General features: G+C 46.3%; 1 protein-coding gene across 2 annotated transcripts in view; it reads right to left on the reverse strand.

The window, feature by feature from the left end:
- LOC137304419 (collagen alpha-1(XI) chain-like) overlaps positions 1-20,825 on the reverse strand; it is a 226,932-nt gene that overhangs the window by 55,877 nt on the left and 150,230 nt on the right. For both annotated transcript variants that reach the window (XM_067973011.1, XM_067973010.1), the window contains 13 exons: positions 18,601-18,654; positions 17,963-18,016; positions 16,957-17,001; positions 14,477-14,530; positions 12,527-12,571; positions 9,001-9,054; positions 7,637-7,690; positions 5,744-5,797; positions 4,487-4,594; positions 3,267-3,356; positions 1,426-1,479; positions 372-479; positions 3-110 (listed from right to left, as the gene is read on the reverse strand). In XM_067973011.1, coding sequence (XP_067829112.1) covers positions 3-110; positions 372-479; positions 1,426-1,479; positions 3,267-3,356; positions 4,487-4,594; positions 5,744-5,797; positions 7,637-7,690; positions 9,001-9,054; positions 12,527-12,571; positions 14,477-14,530; positions 16,957-17,001; positions 17,963-18,016; positions 18,601-18,654 — 882 coding nt within the window. The remainder of the gene's footprint in view (positions 1-2; positions 111-371; positions 480-1,425; positions 1,480-3,266; positions 3,357-4,486; positions 4,595-5,743; positions 5,798-7,636; positions 7,691-9,000; positions 9,055-12,526; positions 12,572-14,476; positions 14,531-16,956; positions 17,002-17,962; positions 18,017-18,600; positions 18,655-20,825) is intronic.

Genomic DNA, 20,825 nt, shown 5'->3' on the forward strand with positions numbered 1-20,825 from the left:
ACCTTGTCGCCATCTTCTCCTGGAGGGCCTTGAGGACCAGTGGGACCAGGTAAACCCATCGGACCCTGGATCCCATCATGACCTGCAGGACCCAAAGGGCCTTTGTCACCCTACAAGTGCAAAAATGAGAGAGATTTGTTCAACAGCCTAAACATGTCCACTGCTTAGGTACCTTGTCCATCTGTGCATATCCCGTTGATTTAACGGTGCCAACTTGTCGACAATGTAAACACGCTAGTGCCAATCTGAAAGCATGGAAATAATAACTTGCATCCCTCTCCTCTCCATCTCCCACTGTCCCCCAACAAAAAGGAACAAGTTAAGTATTAACAACGGTTGGTTTTATTTAAGAACGGGACAGAAAGACTTACAGGGGTTCCCTTCTCTCCAGCCGGGCCTGGGGGACCTTGACTCCCGGGTCGGCCAGGCAGGCCTATGGCACCAGCAGGACCATTTGGCCCACGTTCTCCTGTAGATCCCTGCACAAAGACAGTAGGGTCAGATCAACCAATGCACTAAGCGTTCCAACGGTGGTGCACACTTATTTGAACGAGATCACCAAAATCTAACACCTTTCTCCTCATTTTTCCCCTGTCCCGCCCAAAATTATTTCAAATTATGAGGAAAATCTTTTTTACGCAGCGAGTTGTTCTGATCTGGAATGCGCTGCCTGAAAGGGCGGTGGAAGCAGATTCAATCGTGGCTTTCAAAAAGGAATTGGATAAATACTTGAAGGGGAAAAACTTACAGGGCTACGGGGAAAGAGCGGGGGAGTGGGATTAACTGGATTGCTCTTTCAAGGAGCCGGCACAGGCTCGATGGGCTGAATGGCCTCTTTCTGTGCTGTAACCATTCTATGATTCGAATGGTCGAGATTTAAAATGTCCATTTCGACTGATGATTGGGCAAATTCTGCAGTGAAGAGTTTACATGCACATTAAGAAATGTGTGAGAAAAATAAAAAGTCATTTCGGATCATGGGAACAGGATTGGGCCATTCAGCCCCTCGAGCCTGTACCGCCAATCAATTCATTCATGGCTGATCTGTATCTTAACCCCATCACCCTTTGTGTGAAGAAGTATTTCCTATCTTCTTCCCTGTATGGCCTGGCTCTGATTTTAAGGTTATGACTCCCCACCAGCAGAAAAAAGTTTCTCTCCATCTACCCCATCAATTCCTTTCAAAATCCTAAAAACCACAAACAAATCATCCCTTAACCTTCTATATTCCAGGGAATACAAGCCTAGTTTACGTAAGCTCTCATAATTTAATCCTTGGAGCGCCAGTAACAGGAGAGGAAACACCACTCCCAATTGGGCTCGGAGCCGATTGTCCTGAGTTCAAATCACCAGAGGATAAGTGTTGTTTACTCCCTGAAGAGGACAACACGACAAGACACGGTTAAAACTCTGAGTCTCACTTACCGTTGGGCCAGGTGGACCAATGGGACCTTCTGCTCCTTTCAATCCAGGTGCACCCTGCAGGAGTGGAAAAACAAACCAGTGACTACGTAGCTCGACAACAATCAGCAAGAAATACATTTCAAACACATGGACAGCGACTTCCTCTTCAGCAAAGATAAAATAATCGGATTGGCATCGCTGACTGAAATTTGTCATTAGTGCTGCAGTCCGTAATTCATCCAGTTCCATCAATAAAGCATGCAACCAAAGATAGATAATATCCTCATTTAAAAATCTCGCATAGGGCACACACTTCCTGTTGTCACAATTATTGGTCACACTTCTGTGTCAATGTTTGCCATTGTAAATTGCCACTTCCCATTCAATTCTGTTATTTAACTGTCGCAATATAGAGGCAGTGAGTTTAAGTCTATCTCCCAACTCCAATGCCATTTTATATACAAGCCTTTCCGTTCATCAATGGACCATGGGCAATGCTATGGCTAATTTAATAGTGAGATATTAAAAATCTAGCTTTAGTCCTCCAAGTGTCACCCACACTTACCCCCAATCGCACATTTTGTTGATAAGACCCCTATTGGTGTAAAACAGTGCATTGATGGGGGCCATCTGGCCAGCAATCAGTTCGGGGTAGATCCAAACCCAGGTCCCAGGGTACAAAGTACAAGTGTTCTGACCTTCCGGTTCCCCACCGGAATTCTTTTAATATCAAACAAATCTGGACAACTGGGCTGTTGTTTATTCGGAGACACTCAAGCGACTTTAAGAAATGAATGAAGTGTCTCCCCCACCAAAGTCAGATTGACTGATCTTCCAAGTCCCTTTCCTGAGGTAACATGGAGTCAAAAAGGAGCTTTCATGGAGAGCGAGAGGGAAAAGGATACAATTTCACAGCGTGCTGAAGATAGGAAAGAAATGCATGTCTAAATTAGAAGAGACTGCTGTTCTTGCAGGTCAAGGCTGTATTTAATACAGAGCATATTATTTTGCGACTGTTAATCACTTTGTTTTAGGAAAAATAAGATAGAACTGCAAAGGCTTTTAGATGGAGTATATATTCTGAATTAGTATCGTGAAAATAGATTTGAAGTTGTTGAGCCTCCATCATGCTGTCCGCGAAACTGGTTAACCTTCTGAAATGTTTATATCTTTGATTTAATTAGCTTACAGCATATTTCAACTCTGACTCCATACTTCCTGTGTTTTAGGAGTCCATTATTGCCAGAGTTTTAGATACTATGAAGAGTGGTACATCCTGCCTATTAGATCCTGGTAAAATTCTCATATTCTGGAACCAAAGAGCAAAAGTCAACACTGAGCCATTAACCCAGGAGGCCCAGGTCTTGGTCGAACAAAATTTTATTTCTTTATCCAGCTCAAGATGGAGGACAGCACCTTCCTACCCCGTATCCAACAGGGTTTTAACAGCGTCCTGCACCGACCTAGAAAGAAATATCACATTAGAGAAATGAAAGGCACCTACCTACAATAGGGCTGGCCTGCCAGATCCAGGATTAGGTTCTAAAGGATGGTCATGCCTACCCAGCCATGTAGAGAACAGCTCAACTCCAAAATCATCCTCAATCTGCTCTCCATTATAACTGACCCAAAATATGGGTTGCAAGTTAATTGGAATTGGTATAAAGTGACTCGGTCTTGGGGATGGGTTCACACATCGACTCCGATGCATGGCAGATTAACCTGGTAACTGGGTGGCAAGTTTACATGCCAAGAGTTCAGATAAACTTCAACAAATATATTTCCTGAGACTAGGTGATGACAAAACCTCGGACTCAATTTCTTTGCCATTATCACTCTTTCCGCATCTGCCACCCACTTACCAGTGCACCAGGTAGGCCTCGAGTTCCACCGAATCCCCGTAATCCAGACGGACCGTGTTTACCAGGGGAACCGAGGGGACCTGGGTCTCCCTAAAAAAGGAAAAAGGCATTAAACTTTCCCGAAAATTATGCAGAATAAAACTCTTTGCGTTATCTGTTACCTCAAATTGTCCCAGATGCATCATAGAGAAGGTAAGTGTCTTTAGAGATAAGACTCGGTCCATGTGATCTCCTGGACTGGTTCTGATCGCTTGAGGCGGGGGGTTGGGGGGGGCGGTGGGAGAGGAATTTTCCAGGCTATTTTTTCCCTTATTGGTCCTGGGTTTTTTCTCTGGTTTGTTTATCTCTTCCAGGAGATTACATGGCTGAGGCGGGGATCAGGGAGTGAGGGGGGGGGGGGGGGGGAAGAGTAAGTGTTTAGTCACGATGCTCTGGCCATCATGAGGTGTCCGGAAGGCTTGATGGACCAGCTGGTCTTTTACTGCCTGGCAATTTTGTGTGTTTGTAGATACCTTGTCGAGAGTGTAGGCAGGTAGGCCTGCTGTCATTCTCCTGGTTAATGATGCCTTATAACCAGCAGCCTGGAAGACGAAGTGACTATCTCCAAATTTTTTCCAATCAGAGGGGGTGTGGGGAAAGGAAAGAGTTACATGCAGCGGTGATCGGGAACTCATCGGGGCGAAGCCCTCGCCTCACCTTGTCACTCCGCACAACGCTGATTGAGCCCCCAGCATGCTGCCCGCGTAACCGGTTAGCCTTCGAAACGTGCGCGAGCACGGCCCTGGTGCTTTCTGTAGCTGAACGCACTGACTGCTATGGTACAGAGCCACGCAGACCGGAAGAGCCCATGGCTCCCCCCAGGCTGTGGTGAGCAAGCAGAGCTCAGCCTGTGTAGTAGTTGGAAATGCCACAATTGGCTTGAGCTGACCTGGACTAAGGAGGACTGGGAAAGTACAGGCCGAATTCCTGTACCCCGTTGCTAATCCTGTAACTCCTACTGGGAAGTGAGCCTGTATGGACATTGGGGCCGGGGGGGTGGGGGGGGAGCAGGAGGAGAACAGAATCGAGCTCCCTCGAATCGGAAAGATTTGCTCAGCGTGCTAGATTTGGTCAAGTTGAGAACACATCCTTTACAAATGGGTTTCCCATCTCCAGAGTTCCAACTGGGGCAACTGAAGTGGAAAATCTTGTGTGTCGCAGAGCACGGTCAGTGGGCCTACCTTAGCGCCTTCCTTTCCAGCGGTACCTGGGATGCCTTGTTCACCTGGAGGGCCTGGAGCCCCAGGATGTCCTCGTTCCCCCACTAGGCCACTGTCGCCGGAGGAACCCTAATGGGTATGGGGGGAAAGAAAAAGTAATTTCATCCACTTCTTTTATAAATTCTATTATATCAAAAAGCTAGTTATACCAAACAACTCTACCTGTAGAATGTCCATGGGACTTCTTGGTGCCACAGCACTTGTTGAGTTGAAGTTTAACAATATTCGTTAAATACGAAGGTAAGTCTAAGGGGGGGGTAAACTCTTTTGTTGCAAGTACTTCACCAATGTTTATGGTTTTTAAATCGATAACATATTGCATTTGCTACATAAGTCACGCATTCCTTATTTGGATATGGTCATTCTGATACGCATTGAGGTGGCATCGCGATAGGATTTTCCCACTGTAAGCTACCTGTCACGCAGTCACACTCCCACCACGACATGGAGCCGCAGGAGCCCATACCAATTTCCTACAGCGTCACCAATGCATTTCGTCCTGACTTTCTGTGGGCTTCGCCACAGGAGATCCATTAAAAATAGCACGTTGAGCATGTCCAGATGTCACACCTGTCACCCATGTCTGGGTGTGCTGGGCTCCAGCCTGCATATGTAGCTCTCCAACTTAACACTCCCATTTCCTAACAAGAATTCTCAGCGACATTTCATCTCTTTCACGCCAATATATTTTTTGTAGAATTTGACGGCAGCAAAAACAGCATGGTAACTACTAACAATTCCTTATGGCCTCTGACAATCCGCTCCCAGTAATATAGAATGCCAAGGAAGTAACGAGAGTGAAACTGACAGAAAGTATATTTCTCGGGCAAATATATGATGCTAGTGACGCACCTCCGATCCTGTTCCGAATATTTTATCCACTATTCTTTCCTTCCTGAACTCCAATCTCATGCCTCAGTCGCAAACTCAAAAAAAAGTGGCAAATTTAGCGCCAAATTAGGGGCAACTGAAAGAAGATCGGCCCACTCATTCTGCACAGGGTTCTTGCAGCTTGCAGAGATTTTCAGCCTGAGCTGGATCCAAGCACAGTTCCCAGAGGCAACAGGCCAATGTGTAACTCACTGTGACCCCAGCCGACCCCACCCCAGGGAAACAAACTCCTCTATTTTTCAAAAATTACATCAATCCGTCCCAGCCAGAGTATCTCCGCTGGAATTATCTGCGCGTGTGAGGCTGTCGCGAGGCCGATGGGCTTACCTGGGGTCCAACAACTCCTGGAGGGCCTGGTGAACCAGTCTTGCCTTGGAAGCCCTGGGGAGTAGGTTTTAAAAATGAAAAGGAAAAGAAGACAGTGAGCTAATCTGAGCCTGAAGAAAGAATTTCAAGCATCAGTGCAGGAGGATATAACTAGAAAACGCAGCATAATAGTTTGTGTTTTCGTTTCTTTGGTATGAGAAATGAATGGAGATGGCAACGAGGTGACAGGTGGCATTTGTCTCTCTTTAAATGCCTTCTTCTTTACCTAAAGCAATCAGCGTATCAAGTTCTGATACTGATGAACATTAAAGAACATGTTTATTGCTGGAGACACAAATGGGTTTAGATCTCATCTGTAGCCAAGGCCATCCAGAGCTGGGAAGGATCCATCCTTTTAGTCTCTTGCAATGACTGCATTAAAGTGGCAAGTGGGAGATTATAATGAGCAGGTGACTCACGCGGCTGGGGTCAGGGGGTGGGGGGGTGCGGAGTTCTAGTGGAACCTGCTCCCCTCCAATACTTTGCCAAATGGCCCATCGTCACGTGTGTATCTAGACGGTGAACGTTAGCAACATTCATATTGCAGCTTTATGGTGAAGAACGTCCCAAGGTGTTGCGCAAATAGGTGTCGGGAACTTGGAAAGCAGGCTGTTCTCCCAAGGAGTGCATCACAGCCAAGCCCCATTCCGTTCTATCCCAATGCCCACACACATGCTCTTGCCAACAAAGGACGCTGGATAGTGATCAGAAGCAGGAACCCCAGATGATTTCTCTTCTCCCTCTCTAACCCGAGGGGCGATGGTAAATTGTAACGGCCCGACTGCGGACCTGCCTGAGGTCAGCCAACTGAGTACAGATCTGGGTTCGAACCTGGGAACCTACTGGTCTCTGTGGCTCACTGCAACACTGGACAGTGCATTTACCCACTGAGCCTGGGGGGGTTGGCTAGATGCTATGTCTAACCAAAGGCAAACTCCCATCATGTTATATCAATGGTCAGTGGATGTGTTTGGGAGGGGGGGGGGCGGGGGACGAAGAAGCTGGCCATCCAACACCCCCGTGGTTTAGTGGTACAGTATGTAATTACTGACAATGGTACTCCAATTGGCTCCACTCAGCAGTGTCATGTAACCTTCATTAATTGATCACCCCCCTTCCATTAACACTAACGTCGAAACTACTACAAGGCTCTGCCTCAAAAGGTACCTCTGACAAATTCATAGGAACATAAGAATTAGGAACAGGAGGAGGCCATTCAGCCCCTCGAGCCTGTTCACCATTCAATTAGATCATGGCTGATCTGTATCTTCACTCCATTTACCCACCTTGCTTCCGTAACCCTTAATACCCTTTTATCTAACAAAAAAAAAATCTATCAATCTCAGTTTTGAAATTTTCAATTGGCCCCCAGCCTCAGCAGATTTTTGGGGGAGAGAGTTCCAGATTTCCACTACCATTTGTGTAAAGGAGTGCTTCCTGACATCACCCCTAAACAGAGATGTGTAGCCTTGTTGAACAGTGCAGAAAGGTTTCTCCATTAGTGTTCCCATTAATGTCAAAAAAAACAATACACATGGCACATGTTAGCCAGCACTAGCCCCTCTACCTCAGCGACACATCCTTGTTCCATTAGCAGCAGCACTAGGGCCTCCGAATGTCATAGAACCCGGCAATATAAAGGGTGCAACTAGTGGAAGAGGCTGTCACCTTCTCAGGCCAAGGGTGGAAGAAGACACTCTGCCCACTTGTGTAGGCAGTGACGAGCTTTCTCCACCACTGGGCTCCATGAGCTTTCCTCCGTGATTACACTTGAAGATCAGAGGAAGGGAAAGTTCCCTCCTTTTAGCCTTTGGACATCTTATGTGGCTGATCAAAACAGAAGGTGAGACTTACAGGTTCGCCACGCTGCCCAGGGTGTCCTGGTATCCCATCCTTTCCAGAAGGTCCCTGAAGAGATTACAAGAGTCATTAATACGAAGCAAAAGCCTCCATATTATCCATGAACATGTCAGCCCTAAGTGTCTACTCTAAATCAGCCTCAAGATCACAAGATGAGTTTGGGAGGAAGGAGGCCCTCCCAGCCCATTTAATCTCACTTTCCAAGCGCATTAACCTTGCCCCTGACGAAAAGATCTTTGTCAGAGGGAGGGGACATTATCAACTCTCCTGGCTCATCCCACAAGACCCTCATCTCCTATTGGGTTCAGGTGGAGCTGGGACTCGTGAAGTGGTTTTCAAGCTTTCCGCAAGGTCACACGGAGCCAAGCAATCACGGAAGAGAATCAATTTGGGGAAATACACATTTATTTTAAGCACATTCTAATCTAGTCCCATGGGTTGAACCAACTCACATGCCTTTCAAGCCTCATCCATTTAGTTGAACAATTTTACTTATTTTAATGTCTCTCAGGCTCGTTGTTTGCAATTGTGTTTTAATCCGTCTCATTCACTTAAATTTTATCCCGAAGATCCTTTTTTGGTTCAATTGGCTCTTCAAATCGGTTTGTAATTCTGATTCGGTTTCACCTTTGAACTGGCTGAAAGCAGAAAGGCTTACCATAACTGGAAACAGGGTTAGTGGCAAGATTCCCTCCGAAAGGTCATTTATATTTGTGTTCCATTGCTCGTTCTATTGCACTGCCCCCTTCCCACTCACCCCTGGGATCGCATCCCCAGCCCACCTCCTCCGAGATTTCAACCAAAATAATTCCAAAGCTGGTCACAGGAAATACTCAAGAGCAGACCTGGGCGACTCTCCTGTTCTCCCCCAGCCCTTAACAGGTAATCGTTTTGTCTGCAATTCCACAAACAAGGTGACTGCGAGGGATGACCTCAGTGTATGGCAAACCAATGGCACAAACCCATCTCTCATCTCACCGTCCAGCGCTGTACATCAGGCCCCCATGGACACCATCACAGCACCACCATAAGAAAGGACACTGGCTACACGGAACTTGGAAAAGTATTTTCTTCTCCCTCCTGCAGTATGAATGGTTCCTTGCATCCTGCTCGATTGAGGGGGCGGGATATTCCATCCCATGGACACCTCAGTACTGATTCTGGATGAGGTATGATACCTCTCAGCTAAACAACATCAAACTCACCCTTCATTGGTTGCTAATCCATGAGATTAAGGCTCGGAATTTGGATTCCTACTCGGGCCTCGGCCTAGAATCCAACAGACTTGGAAAATCTCCTCTCCTCTCCCCCTCTCCCCACCCCCAGCAAATAAAGTGAAACAAGGAAATGTTACTCACCGGAGGTCCTTTGGGCCCTGGAAATCCATTAGGCCCCTGGGGTCCTTGCGGTCCCTGAAAATAAAAAAAAATGACACCATCAGCTTTTTGCAAAGCAAAATGTTCGGATTCCACATAATGCAGAGCAGCCAAAGTATGCAGCTCAGTCAGACTGTAACCTAAAATCTGACACCACTTCTTGCCTTGAATGAACTACACATTCCAGGATGTGTTTGAGATTCTCACGATTGGCGATACCACCTGAAGCCCTCGATGGTCTGAGACAGACTCCAGGCTACACACGTTTCTTGTATACCTCAAGAACATCTCTGATCAGCGTGATAGCAAAAGTCGATTCAATGCTGATGTCAACACAGGGGTGAGGATATAAATTTTGGAATGTAGGATCACAGATAGCGGCCAATGAGCTGAAAGCCGCTGACGCAAATTGAGGAGTTCTGATGAAATCACAAACGACGAACCCGAAAACCCATTTAGGTTGAATAAAAATCAATCCCAGTTTGATAATCTTCACAACACCAAGTCTGCAGTTTGTAAACTCTTCTTTTTACCCTTACATAGGAGGTACGCAAAGCATAGCAAAGGTTTCTCGATAATCTGTAGCTTCCCCCCTACATCACAACTTACTGTTACCGGTAAATAATCTGCTTGCTATGTATCTTATAATTGCATGATGTATAATATGATACATGATATCTGCATACAGAATACACACATCATAGAATGATACAGCACAGAAAGAGGCCATTCAACCCATCATGCCTGTGCCAGCTCTTTGAAAGAGCTATCCAATTAGTCCCACTCCCCTGCTCTTTCCCTATCACCCTGTAATTTTTTCCCCTTCAAGTATTTATCCAATTCCCTTTTGAAAGTTACTATTGAATCTGCTTCCACCGCCCTTTCAGGCAGCGCATTCCAGATCATAACAACTTGCTGCGTAAAAAATGTTTTCCTCATATCGCCTCTGCTTCTTTTACCAATCACCTTAAATCTGTGTCCTCTGGTTACTGACCCTCCTGCCACTGGAAACAGTTTCTCCTTATTTACTCTATCAAAACCCTTCATGATTTTGAACACCTCTATCAAATCTCCTTTTAATCTTCTCTGCTCTAAGAAGTATACTATATAAGCTATATAATACATATGCGTTGTCAATATATACAACAAATATTTATCACATATTCCACATCTATTGACATAACTTTTCTGGTGCCTTTAAGCTCATGTCTCAGATTTCCTAATGGTTGAGCATAGGCGCCCGTCGGCGCTCTCCCATTGGTCCCGCCCGTCGGCGCTCTCCCACTGGTCCCGCCCGTCGGCGCTCTCCCACTGGTCCCGCCCGTCGGCGCTCTCCCATTGGTCCCGCCCGTCGGCGCTCTCCCATTGGTCCCGCCCGTCGGCGCTCTCCCATTGGTTGTCAATGTTTCTACATTTTCTGATGAAGAATAAGTTTTCTTCAAGATGCCGTTGCCATGACAGTTCCTTGTTGCGACCTCCACAGCCAATCCAGCAATGGTATAAAAGCAAAGTGGCTCATCCTAACTGATTTCCCACCCCACCCCACCTGCCCTTTCTTAGGCCTCCCACTACAAGCTTCACTCTTCCCCAGTGCTCGTCTCGTGTGTGTCCCACTTTTTGATGGTCCTCGGTCCTTGCCTGCTACAGACTCCCCCTCCCGCTCTGGCCTCCAACTAAACCACAATTTGCGCGGCCTCAATCTCAGCCGGAGAGCAAAGCCACGGGAATGGGAGGTGTACTCGTATTATAAACTTGGTTTAATGTCAGAGTATCTGCCCCAGAGTAACGGCAGCTGCAGTGGAGATGGAAATAAACGGGCAATCCACAACAGAAGGATTCCTCAAACAATGCGAGGGTACTCTCTTGGCTTTCATTCTCCCAACACGCTCTCTGCACTTCTGCCAAACAAAACAGAGAGAAAAACAGAGCCAGAAAAATAAGCCCTGTACATTCAAAACACAGTCGGAGGGAATGAGCTGCAGGTAAGTATGAGACTGTCACAACACTTGAGCAAAAAATTATCCTCTCCTTAAAGGTAAAATTAAAATTAGTTTGTGGTCCTGCATTTCTGACACTGCTACATATTAAGGTATGTCAATCTTGTCCCCGAAATGTCAATACAGAAGGAGGATCAGTCCGTTGGACGTCTGCCAGTGCTAATCCCCCACTGGACGTCTAATCCCACTTCCCTGCTCGATCACTCTATACTTTCATTTCGTGTTCAAGTGTTTATTGGATTCTCCTTAAATGTAATGATTGGCTCAGTTTCAATTGCCAAAGGGCAGTAAATAACTGATATCCCTTAGCTTTATATTTGCCAAATTTATTTCAGAGTTCCTTCTAATTCAAAATTGAATGATGATGTTTTATTAAGGTTTAAAGTAACTTCACATTAGCAGTTCAGTTAGCTCGGAGACTGAGTGACCTTAGTCGTGGTCTGACTGGTTGCCTAATTGCAAAATTGGTAAGAAGTATTCAGGGAACATCTCTAAATTCTCACACTTAAACTGATATATCATTACACAGGACAACTCAATGAGGCAGGATTGATGTGAAGAATTTTTTTTACTCGCGGACTGATCTTAGAGATTGAAAATGAGTTGGCGTGAGTGCATTCTGATCAACCCACTCCCTCACAAAGCAGTCTATCATGTATTTTTTTCAGTGTTTCCAGATGATTTAGCCTGTCAATATTTGCTGCTAAATGTCCCACAGATTGTGTCCTGCGGTTGCATTGCGTGAGTGCAAAAATACATTAAACATGTCCACAGTTACGAGTGTCTATTTGTTACATAATGGCTACCAGTGGGATAGATCACTTATTGTACTCAAGAACTTGAATTTTATCCCTGAGTTTAGTCACAAAGCCTTCGTCACATATTCAATCCCCCATATATCCTCACTCAGGAAATTCAGTTGGAGTCACATAGAATTTACAACACAAAAACAGGCCATTCAGCCCAACTGGTCTATGCCGGTGTTTATGCTCCACAGGAGCCTCTTCTCACCCTATCAGCATATCCTTCTATTCCTTTCTCCCTCGTGTTTATCTAGCTTCCCCTTAAATGCATCAATGCTATTCACCTCAACTACTCCATGTGGTAGCAAGTTCTACATTCTAACCACTCTCTGGGTAAAGGAGTTTCTCCTGAATTCCTTACTGGATTTATTAGTGACTATCTTATATTTATGGCCCCTAGTTGTGGACTCCCCTACAAGTGAAAATATCTGCTCTCTATCTACCCTACCAAACCCCGTCACAATTTTGAAGACCTCTGTCAGCTCACCCCTCAGCCTTCTCTTTTTTTTTATAAAAATAAAAGAGCCCCAACCTGTTCGATCTTTCCTGATAGGTTATAACCTCTTAGTTCTGGTATCATTCTTGTGAATCTTTTTTGCACCTTTTCCAGTGCCTCTATATCCTTTTTGTAATATGGAGACCAGAACTCTGCACAGTAACTCCAGGTACTTCTCGGGTGAGAACATGTTTCCACAGTCAAGGCCTCACCTTTTCACCAGGTACACCCTGTGGGCCATCATTGCCAGCATTTCCCTGGAGAAGAGCAAAATATATTAGAAGATCATCATTAGCGGGGAACGAAAGGTCAAACATGGGGCACCAATGGCTAGAAAATGTCTTCACAATCCCTCGCACCAACCAACCCCCTGCCAAGTGCAGGTTGACATCACCACCGGGAAGCATCAAGTTCAGGCCACACAAGTTGCAACAGAAAGGGCGGGGAAGAGGGAAGGTCATGTCCAGCCACTTTTGCCCACTTCGAATGGCTGACTCCAGAGTGGCACGGGTTCAATCCCGGGGTTATGTGGCTCACCTGCCTTCTTGACCATATATGGAGCTGAGAATCAACTGCTGGAGCTAAAAAGAGGGACAGGGATGGGTGACTATTGGCGCAATTTTAATGCATGGTAAGGAAACTCCGCACTTGCTCCCTGCGCAGCCATCATGCCAATGACGTCACCAAAACAAATTGTGGCATCCGGAATCCTGTCCCCGACAGTAACAATTTTTCTAAAGTTTTCTTTTATTAAAAAGGTACCAATACTAATAATAATTAAACATTTACATGTGAAAATACTTTCCTTCCCCTTTAATCAACAATGTGACACAACCAAAAGCTATGGGAAAAAAATGTCCAAATAGGGGTTCAATCAGTGCACCTTGGTATGCTCAAATTATTCTATCCCAAAAAGTGTTTAGCATGAGGCAATCATTACTTAATTACACGTGTGCCTATTTGCTTCTTCGACAGCACCTCCCAAACCTGCGACCTCTACCACCTAGAAGGACAAGGGCAGCAGTTGCATGGGAACACCACCACCTCCAAGTTCCCCTCCAAGTCACACACCATCCCGACTTGGACAAATATCGGCCGTTCCTTCATCGTCGATGGGTCAAAATCCTGGAGCTCCCGACCTAACAGCACTGTGGGAGAACCTTCATCACACGGACTGCAGCGGTTCAAGCAGAAGGCCCACCACCACCTTCTCAATGGGCAACTAGGGATGGGCAATAAAGGTTGGCTTTGCCAGCGACGCCCACAACCCGAGAATGAATTACAACATTACACGCTTCTGAGAGAGGAGTGAGATCGGAAAAGTACTGAAGATAGAGTTCAACAATTGGGTGAGATTCTGCCAATTCTATGTCCAATTGGCTGTTGACTAGTGAGCTCATGCTGCATTGCATTTTGGGCGCTTCTTCTGTCAGATTAACAAACTACTTGGTCATTACAATCACATCATGAAATATGGTTCATTCTACAATGGGATTTCTTTTCTTTAAGGTGGAGAGGGAGGAGTGACGGAAGACAGGGGTGATGCACTAGGAAGAGAGTCATTGCCCGTCATTTCCACGTAAACAGTGGCAAAGATTACCAAGAAACATTTTAGTGCCCACTTCATTAAACAAGCAGAGGGTGTGGAGAGAGATGCATTGGTATCTGTCCCAGCTCATCCCCAACAGTTTGGTAAGAAAGGACGCCGTGCTCTAGGGGCTGTTCCCTGGGACGCAGACCGAGACAGACATCACCTGCGGCTGGAAGACCATCAACTCGGTGAAGGAGGTCCTTTGGTCCGCCCGAAACCTGCCGGTCTTCCAGCTGAAGGAGCTGTCCGCGACCGAGTGTTGCCGACTGGCGCACTCCAAGGTCCAGGAGTAGGTGCTGCGGGACGCAATGAGGCGAGGTGCGTCCGACGGAAAGGCCACCGTGTAAGGCCACCCCACCTTGTATTGTACAGAATGTATTCGAAGATATGCACTGTGTTTTAAAATTGTAATAATGGGATCATAGTGTATACGATCTGTACTGTATTGCTTTGAATGCTGTGCTGGAATTTGTGCCTTTTTACTTGAACTGTGTGTATCGCTAAATTTTATGAAATAAAGTATATTTTCAAATTTTAAAAAAAGATGAACAGGATCATTGAAATGACTTACCTTTGGGCCAGGCTTGCCTGAGGAGCCTCTGTGTCCTCTCTCACCCCGATCGCCCTGACAACACAAAACGGAACAGCGGAAACTGAATTCTGCTTCACACTGGCTTCCCTCAGTTTCTCATGTGTTTAATCCCCTTCCTCTCGCTGCCCTCCTCTCCTCCAGGTGGCGACGTCTCACTGAGATACAGTTCCACAGTGGCCCTCTGGCACCTCAAGCAAGAGAGGTTTTGGGTGGTGATTTCGACATCACAGCTCAGTCCCATCCCGTCTGTGCCCCAAACTCCCCCCAACGCACATCGCAGGAGAGAGAACTGCGGCTGATCTGATCCACCCCTGCCCTGCCTGGGGACACTGTGGACAATTGTAGCATCTCCACTACCATACCAGTGACTGAGGTCAGCACAGATAATGAGTTAACCCTGGGACCGTCCTGGTCTATGTGCCTCAGTACCAGCTGCTGTATTTAGCACAGAGCAGTTTACATTGAAAACATTGATTGGTTTTAAGGTGCTCTTGTATCAGCATGGAATGAGAAGAGGCAACTTTGCGCACTGAGCATGCTCCTTCCTCAGACCTGGTACAAACTGCCCTCGTTTAACTTAATGGAGGAGATTAGACAATATTGTCCGAAGAGTGTGATGAAGGGTCACACGTGTCAGCCATGGCTCAGTGGGTACCACTCTCGCTTCTGAGTCAGATGGTCATAGATTCAAATCCCACTCTAGGGACTTGAGCACATAATCTAGACATGGCACCCCCAGTGCCAGTACTGAGAGGGGCGCTGCATCGTCGGAGGTGTCGTCTTTCAGATGAGACGTTAAATCGAGGCCCCGTCTGCCCCCTTAAGTGGACGTAAAAGATCCCACGGAACTATTTCGAAGAAGAGCAGGGCTGGTGTCCCGGCCAATATTTATCCCTCAACCAACATTATTAAAACACATTATCTGATCATTATCACATTGCTGTTTGTGGGACCTTGCAAATTGGCTGCTGCGTTTCCTACATTACAACAGTGACTACACTTCGGAAAGTACTTAATTGTCTGTAAAGTGCTTTGGGACATCCTGAGGTCGTGAAAGGCGCTATATAAATACAGGTTGTTTCTTTTCAAGGTCCAAAAAACAAAAATAAAAGCAACAGAAATTGAAATCACCATTCAAAGTGTAAAGAAGAGCTGGACACGTCTGATCCCTGAGATCACTTTTCAACCTCAGTGGGCAAAAGACAGAGAGGATGAGAGCCTATTGCAGTTTGGTTTTCAAGTGTTAACGGGCTGTGGTCAGGGCTGGAATAAAGCTACAAAGAACAGCACCATGCCAGAGCAAACTCATCAAAACAGTTTTTGGTGAACTTTCCACTGCTGCCTGCCAGCACTTTCAATTTTGGTTTTACTGTCTCTAAAGTAATATAATGTGTGTCAGGACCATCTCGAGTCATCAGGTGCTTTCTCCTCTCATTTTACCGAGCGCTACAACACTCGACGGTGATGCAGCGTAAGGCAGGGGAGTCGACACGGGGCTGAGCTCAAACCTATCCCCATCCAACATCCACCTCACACACAACTTGTTAGATAGATTCCTGATTAACAAGGGAGTCAAAGGTTATTGTAGGTAGACGGGAAAGTAGGGTTGAGATCACAATCAGATCAGCTGTGATCTTATCAAATGGCAGTGCAGGTTCGAGGGGCCAAATGGCCTACTCCTGCTCTTAATTCTTATGTTCCTATGTTCCAAGAAAGGGATTTCTAGATAGCCATTATGGCTCACCGCCAGATACTTTCTCATAACCGATCTCGTATCTCGATTTTATTGCTACTACCACAATTGCTTCTCTGAACTTTTCTCTCTGGTTCCCTCCAAGTTCCAAAAAGCTTTTCTTCCACCCTACGTCCTCAAGAATAATTGCACTGTCTCTTATTCTTATTCATTCTTGCCCAGGATCTAAACACTGTGGAACTGCTTACCTCCCGCAGTCTCCTTCCTCTTAACTCTGATCCCTTTAAAATCAAAATTTCCCATGACCTAATCACTACGTCTTGATTTACCTCATCTTCTCTTTCAGTCTCGGCCTAAGGTCTTCTAGGCTTATTGATCGAAGAACTCAGAGCACGAGAAGAGTTCAACGCTCAGATTTGTAATGATACAGAAGGCAGACTTCTGTGGACTAGAAGCATTCGGTTGAAATATTTGGTTTACAGTTGACCAGGTACCGTGGAAAAGGCAAATGTGTCCTGCAGTTCATAGGTACTCTGATCCTCTGCATCGAGAAAGAGGAGAAAACGGGCTGGATCGAGAGAGCTGGAGAGCGCGCGAGCGAGCTAGAGAGGGGGACAGGAAAGAATAGAAATGATAGATATAGTTGTATGGAACCCATCTCTACAGATCAATCTATGAGCTATTATTCGGATTTCAGAAGGTGGTCTTTCAAATCCCCTCACCTATAAAAACGGTTCACTTTTTAAATTCAATAGGAGGTACTTACTGTAGGTCCTCGCTGTCCACGGGTTCCAGCTGGTCCTGCTCTACCCTGTCAGGGAATTGAAAAAAAGGCTTTATTATCTTCTTGTGAGTGGCAGCTCGATCAGTGCCAAAATGAACATTTGCTTCAACAATCCAGAGATCTTGCTACATGGCTACAATAACAAGTTGTTCAGAAATATTAACTGTGACAGGTGTTGGCATCTCACCATCTCTACCATCATTTTTTTGGAAAAGAATTGTCTGCATAAAGCACGTCCGCACGTCTCGACCAAGGACATGTATCGTAGACATGGTTGTTCCCAGACATCAGGAACCTCCATTGTATTCCGACCCTCCATAACCAAAAATGGGCCTCCCTCACCAATGGGACAAACTGAATTCCTGAGCTTTCCATCTTGGTGGCTTCCCATGTGGTCCCCAGCAAACATGTCCCAGATTGTTGGGGACTGTTGTGTGTCTCCGCTTGGAATACTGAACGAGGCCAATTCACGCACAAGGTCCTTTGTAAACTTTCGGGTCTGGAAGCTCTCATTCTTCCGGACTGGTCTCACAGATGGAAGTGTGTTTGAACAATTGGAGCCTCGAGGCCCCTGAAGGCATGGTCGTTACAATAATGTTTACTTGCCGTTTTTCTTTTCCTTCCCCTATTTGTGTGTACATCATGATAAAGGACGTTAGTGTTGGGCACTATGTTATTTGGACACCACTGTCGGCATTAAGAACTCTCGGATCAGATACAGCACTGTTTAGACACAGAATGAAGTTCCCTACTCTGCCATATCTTCTATACACCACTCCTGACTGAGTCAATGTGGGAGTTTTTATTTCCATGTCATGGCCAAACATGAAAACTAAGTGAGGAATTTGCTCTCCTAGAACAGTGTCGGCAGATTAACATCACTCAGTCCTCAGCTCCGTGTGACCGAACTCCGCCAACCTGTTACTGCCCTGACAAACGGGCAATATTTTGAGATGGGGCAGGCAGATGATGATGGAAAAAGACATACCCTCCTGCCCTTTTCTCCACTTAGTCCTGAAGGTCCTACGAAGCCCACTGAACCCTGACAGGAGAGAAGAAAGGTTAAAAAATATAAAATTGATCGCCAAGGGTCAAGATTCAGTGCACAGTAGACCGGCAATGTTACAATTGAATCTATTGTCGCTGACATAGTTAATAAAGCACAGAGTGAGGAAAGACCGTTTGATCAGCAAGCCTTGTGGTTTCCATCAACAGCGTACGTAACTCTATCATAGAACCAAGGAGGTCTGTAGCACAGGAGGAGGCCATTCTGCCCATCGTATCTGTGCCGGCTCTTTGCAGGAGCAATCTAAAACTATTCTCAGAGTCCCACTCTCTTCCTCACAGCCCTGCATCTGTTTCAAACATTTATCCTACTTTCCCTTGCTGTCTTAGTGACCATTTTAAATGAACTATCCAACCCCCACCACTGACTCCCCAACCAAAGGGAATAATCTCTCCCCATTCACTATCAAAACTCTTTGTAATTATAAAAACCTCTACTCGTAAAAGCAATTGACCCAATTTCTCTAGATTTTATTCCCGCACAATATTCTCACAAACAAACTCATTGTTCATCAGGACGTTGATGTGACATTCTCCCTTTGAACTTTAACCTCTACTCACCTTTGGACCCTGTCGCCCTGGATACCCCGGCAGGCCAGGAACGCCTAGTTTTCCCTGTTTTTAACAAAAGAAAAAAAATCCATTATTCAATCAAGACGAGTATAAAAATGCATCGTGTAGGAGTCTCAAAAAAAATCAAAGCACTTCCAAATTTCACTCCATCTATCGATATGGGATGGGTTCCTTTGACCAACTGCTGATTGACCAACTCTGCTGCCCATATCCTAACTCGCACCAAGTCCCGCTCACCCATCACCCCCGTGCTCGCTGACCCACATTGGCTCCTGGTCCGGCAACGCCTCGATTTAAAAATTCTCATCCTTGTTTTCAAATCCCTCCATGGCCCTCGCCTCCCTCCCTATCTCTGTAACCTCCTCCAGCCCTACAACCCTCCGAGATCTCTGCGTTCCTCCAATTCTGGCCTCTTGCGCATCCCCGATTTTCATCGCTCCACCATTGGCGGCCGTGTCTTCAGCTGTCTAGGCCCTAAGCTCTGGAGTTCCCTCCCTAAACCTCTCCATCTCTCTCCTCCTTTAAGATGCTCCTTAAAACCTACCTCTTTGACCAAGTGGTCTGTCCTAACATCTCCTTATATGGCTGGGAGTCAAATTTTGTTTGATCATTGTTCCTGTGAAGCACCTTGTGATGTTTTAAACTATATAAATGCAAATTGTTGTTGCTGCAGGCAGGATGGAGGCCTGGGGCTAAAATGGCAGTCACTTGAGCCTCATGGGCTTCCATATTGAACGTAGTTGCTGCTATAGATTCTGCCAACATGTTGCCTGCTACCCTGAAGTGCTGCTTCTCTTCATTCCCTGACCTCCCTTTAAGGCGTTGTTGCAGGGCCTTTATGTTCAGCCGTCGACAGCTCATGCAAGTTGTCTATTGGGGCACACGTTGCCCACTGGCAGCTCGCCAACCACCTTATAATGAAGCCCCAGGGTCTAAATCGTTGCCCGACTCCTCCTGGCACCGTGCCCACATGATTAAAGTGCAGCGCCGAAAAATACGTCTCGAGACACATCCCGATTAGATAAACCAGTCACAATCCTCTCCTTTAGTCAATTAAGAAGCTCTCTTTAAATTTCTGGAGCTCCTAACACAGAGGCAGCTGTTTTAATGAAAATCATTAAACTGCCTGGGATGGTAAAACTCGATTAGCATCTGCTGTGAATGCACAGGCTCCCCAAACAGCCAGTTTATTTGCCTGCCTCTGTGTTCCCTTTCTCCTCCAAAAACAATATCTTCCCCACCCCCCCACCCCATCCCACCCCACAAAATTCCTTTTGCTGGGCCTGTTTGGATGAGGTTGAGTTGCCATCACCCATCACCCCCTGTGCTCGCTGACCTACATTGGCTCCCTGTTCGGCAACGCCTCGATTTTAAAATTTTCATCCTTGTTTTCAAATCCCTCCATGGCCCTCGCCCCTCCCTATCTCTGTAACCTCCTCCGGCCCTACAACCTTCCGAGATCTCTGCCCTCCTCTAACTCTGGCCTCTTGCGCATCCTCGATTTTAATCGCTCCACCATTGGCGGCCGTGCCTTCAGCTGCCTAGGCCTTAAGCTCTGGAATTCCCTCCCTAAACCTCTCCGCCTCTCTCTCCTCCTTTAAGATGCTCCTTAAAACCTACCTCTTTGACCACCTGTCCTAATATCTCCTTACGTGGCTCGGTGTCAAATTTTGTTTGATAATCGCTCCTGTGGGAGGTTTTACTACGTTAAAGGCGCTATATTAAATACAAGCTGTTGTTGTTGACAACTCTGGTTACATCACATGACTTCCTGCCGCCAACCGCCCCGCCTCCCCACGTTCCTGCCATCGGTCGACCGATAGGTCAGTCAGTCAATAATGGCAGCTGCAGTACCCACAATTCTCTGCACTCCAGAAAGTGCTCTATCCATCGCCTGGCTTTACCAAAGCGTGCCTGCACCATCCTGGGCGCATTGTGGCCCTGCTATTCGTTGCGAGAAAACACAATGTCCCTACGATTTGGTTCACCTGACGAACAACATGCAACTGTGAAAGACCCTCCCAAACCAGCCCGAGCTGCAGTATGAAAATAAAGGCCTTCACGCAAGGCTGGAAGGCAAAATAATTCATTGTGTTGGCATCCAGGCTCAGCTGCTTCACTAAAGGTGTTTAGGTCGCTGTCGACAACCTTCAGCCTTGAAGAAAAGCCCCATTAGTTCTTGTGACACGTTACGATGATGCCCACAGCTTGGA

This window comes from Heptranchias perlo, chromosome 37 (genome assembly GCF_035084215.1).
Source record: "Heptranchias perlo isolate sHepPer1 chromosome 37, sHepPer1.hap1, whole genome shotgun sequence".
In the NCBI taxonomy this organism is placed as follows: Eukaryota; Metazoa; Chordata; class Chondrichthyes; order Hexanchiformes; family Hexanchidae; genus Heptranchias; species Heptranchias perlo.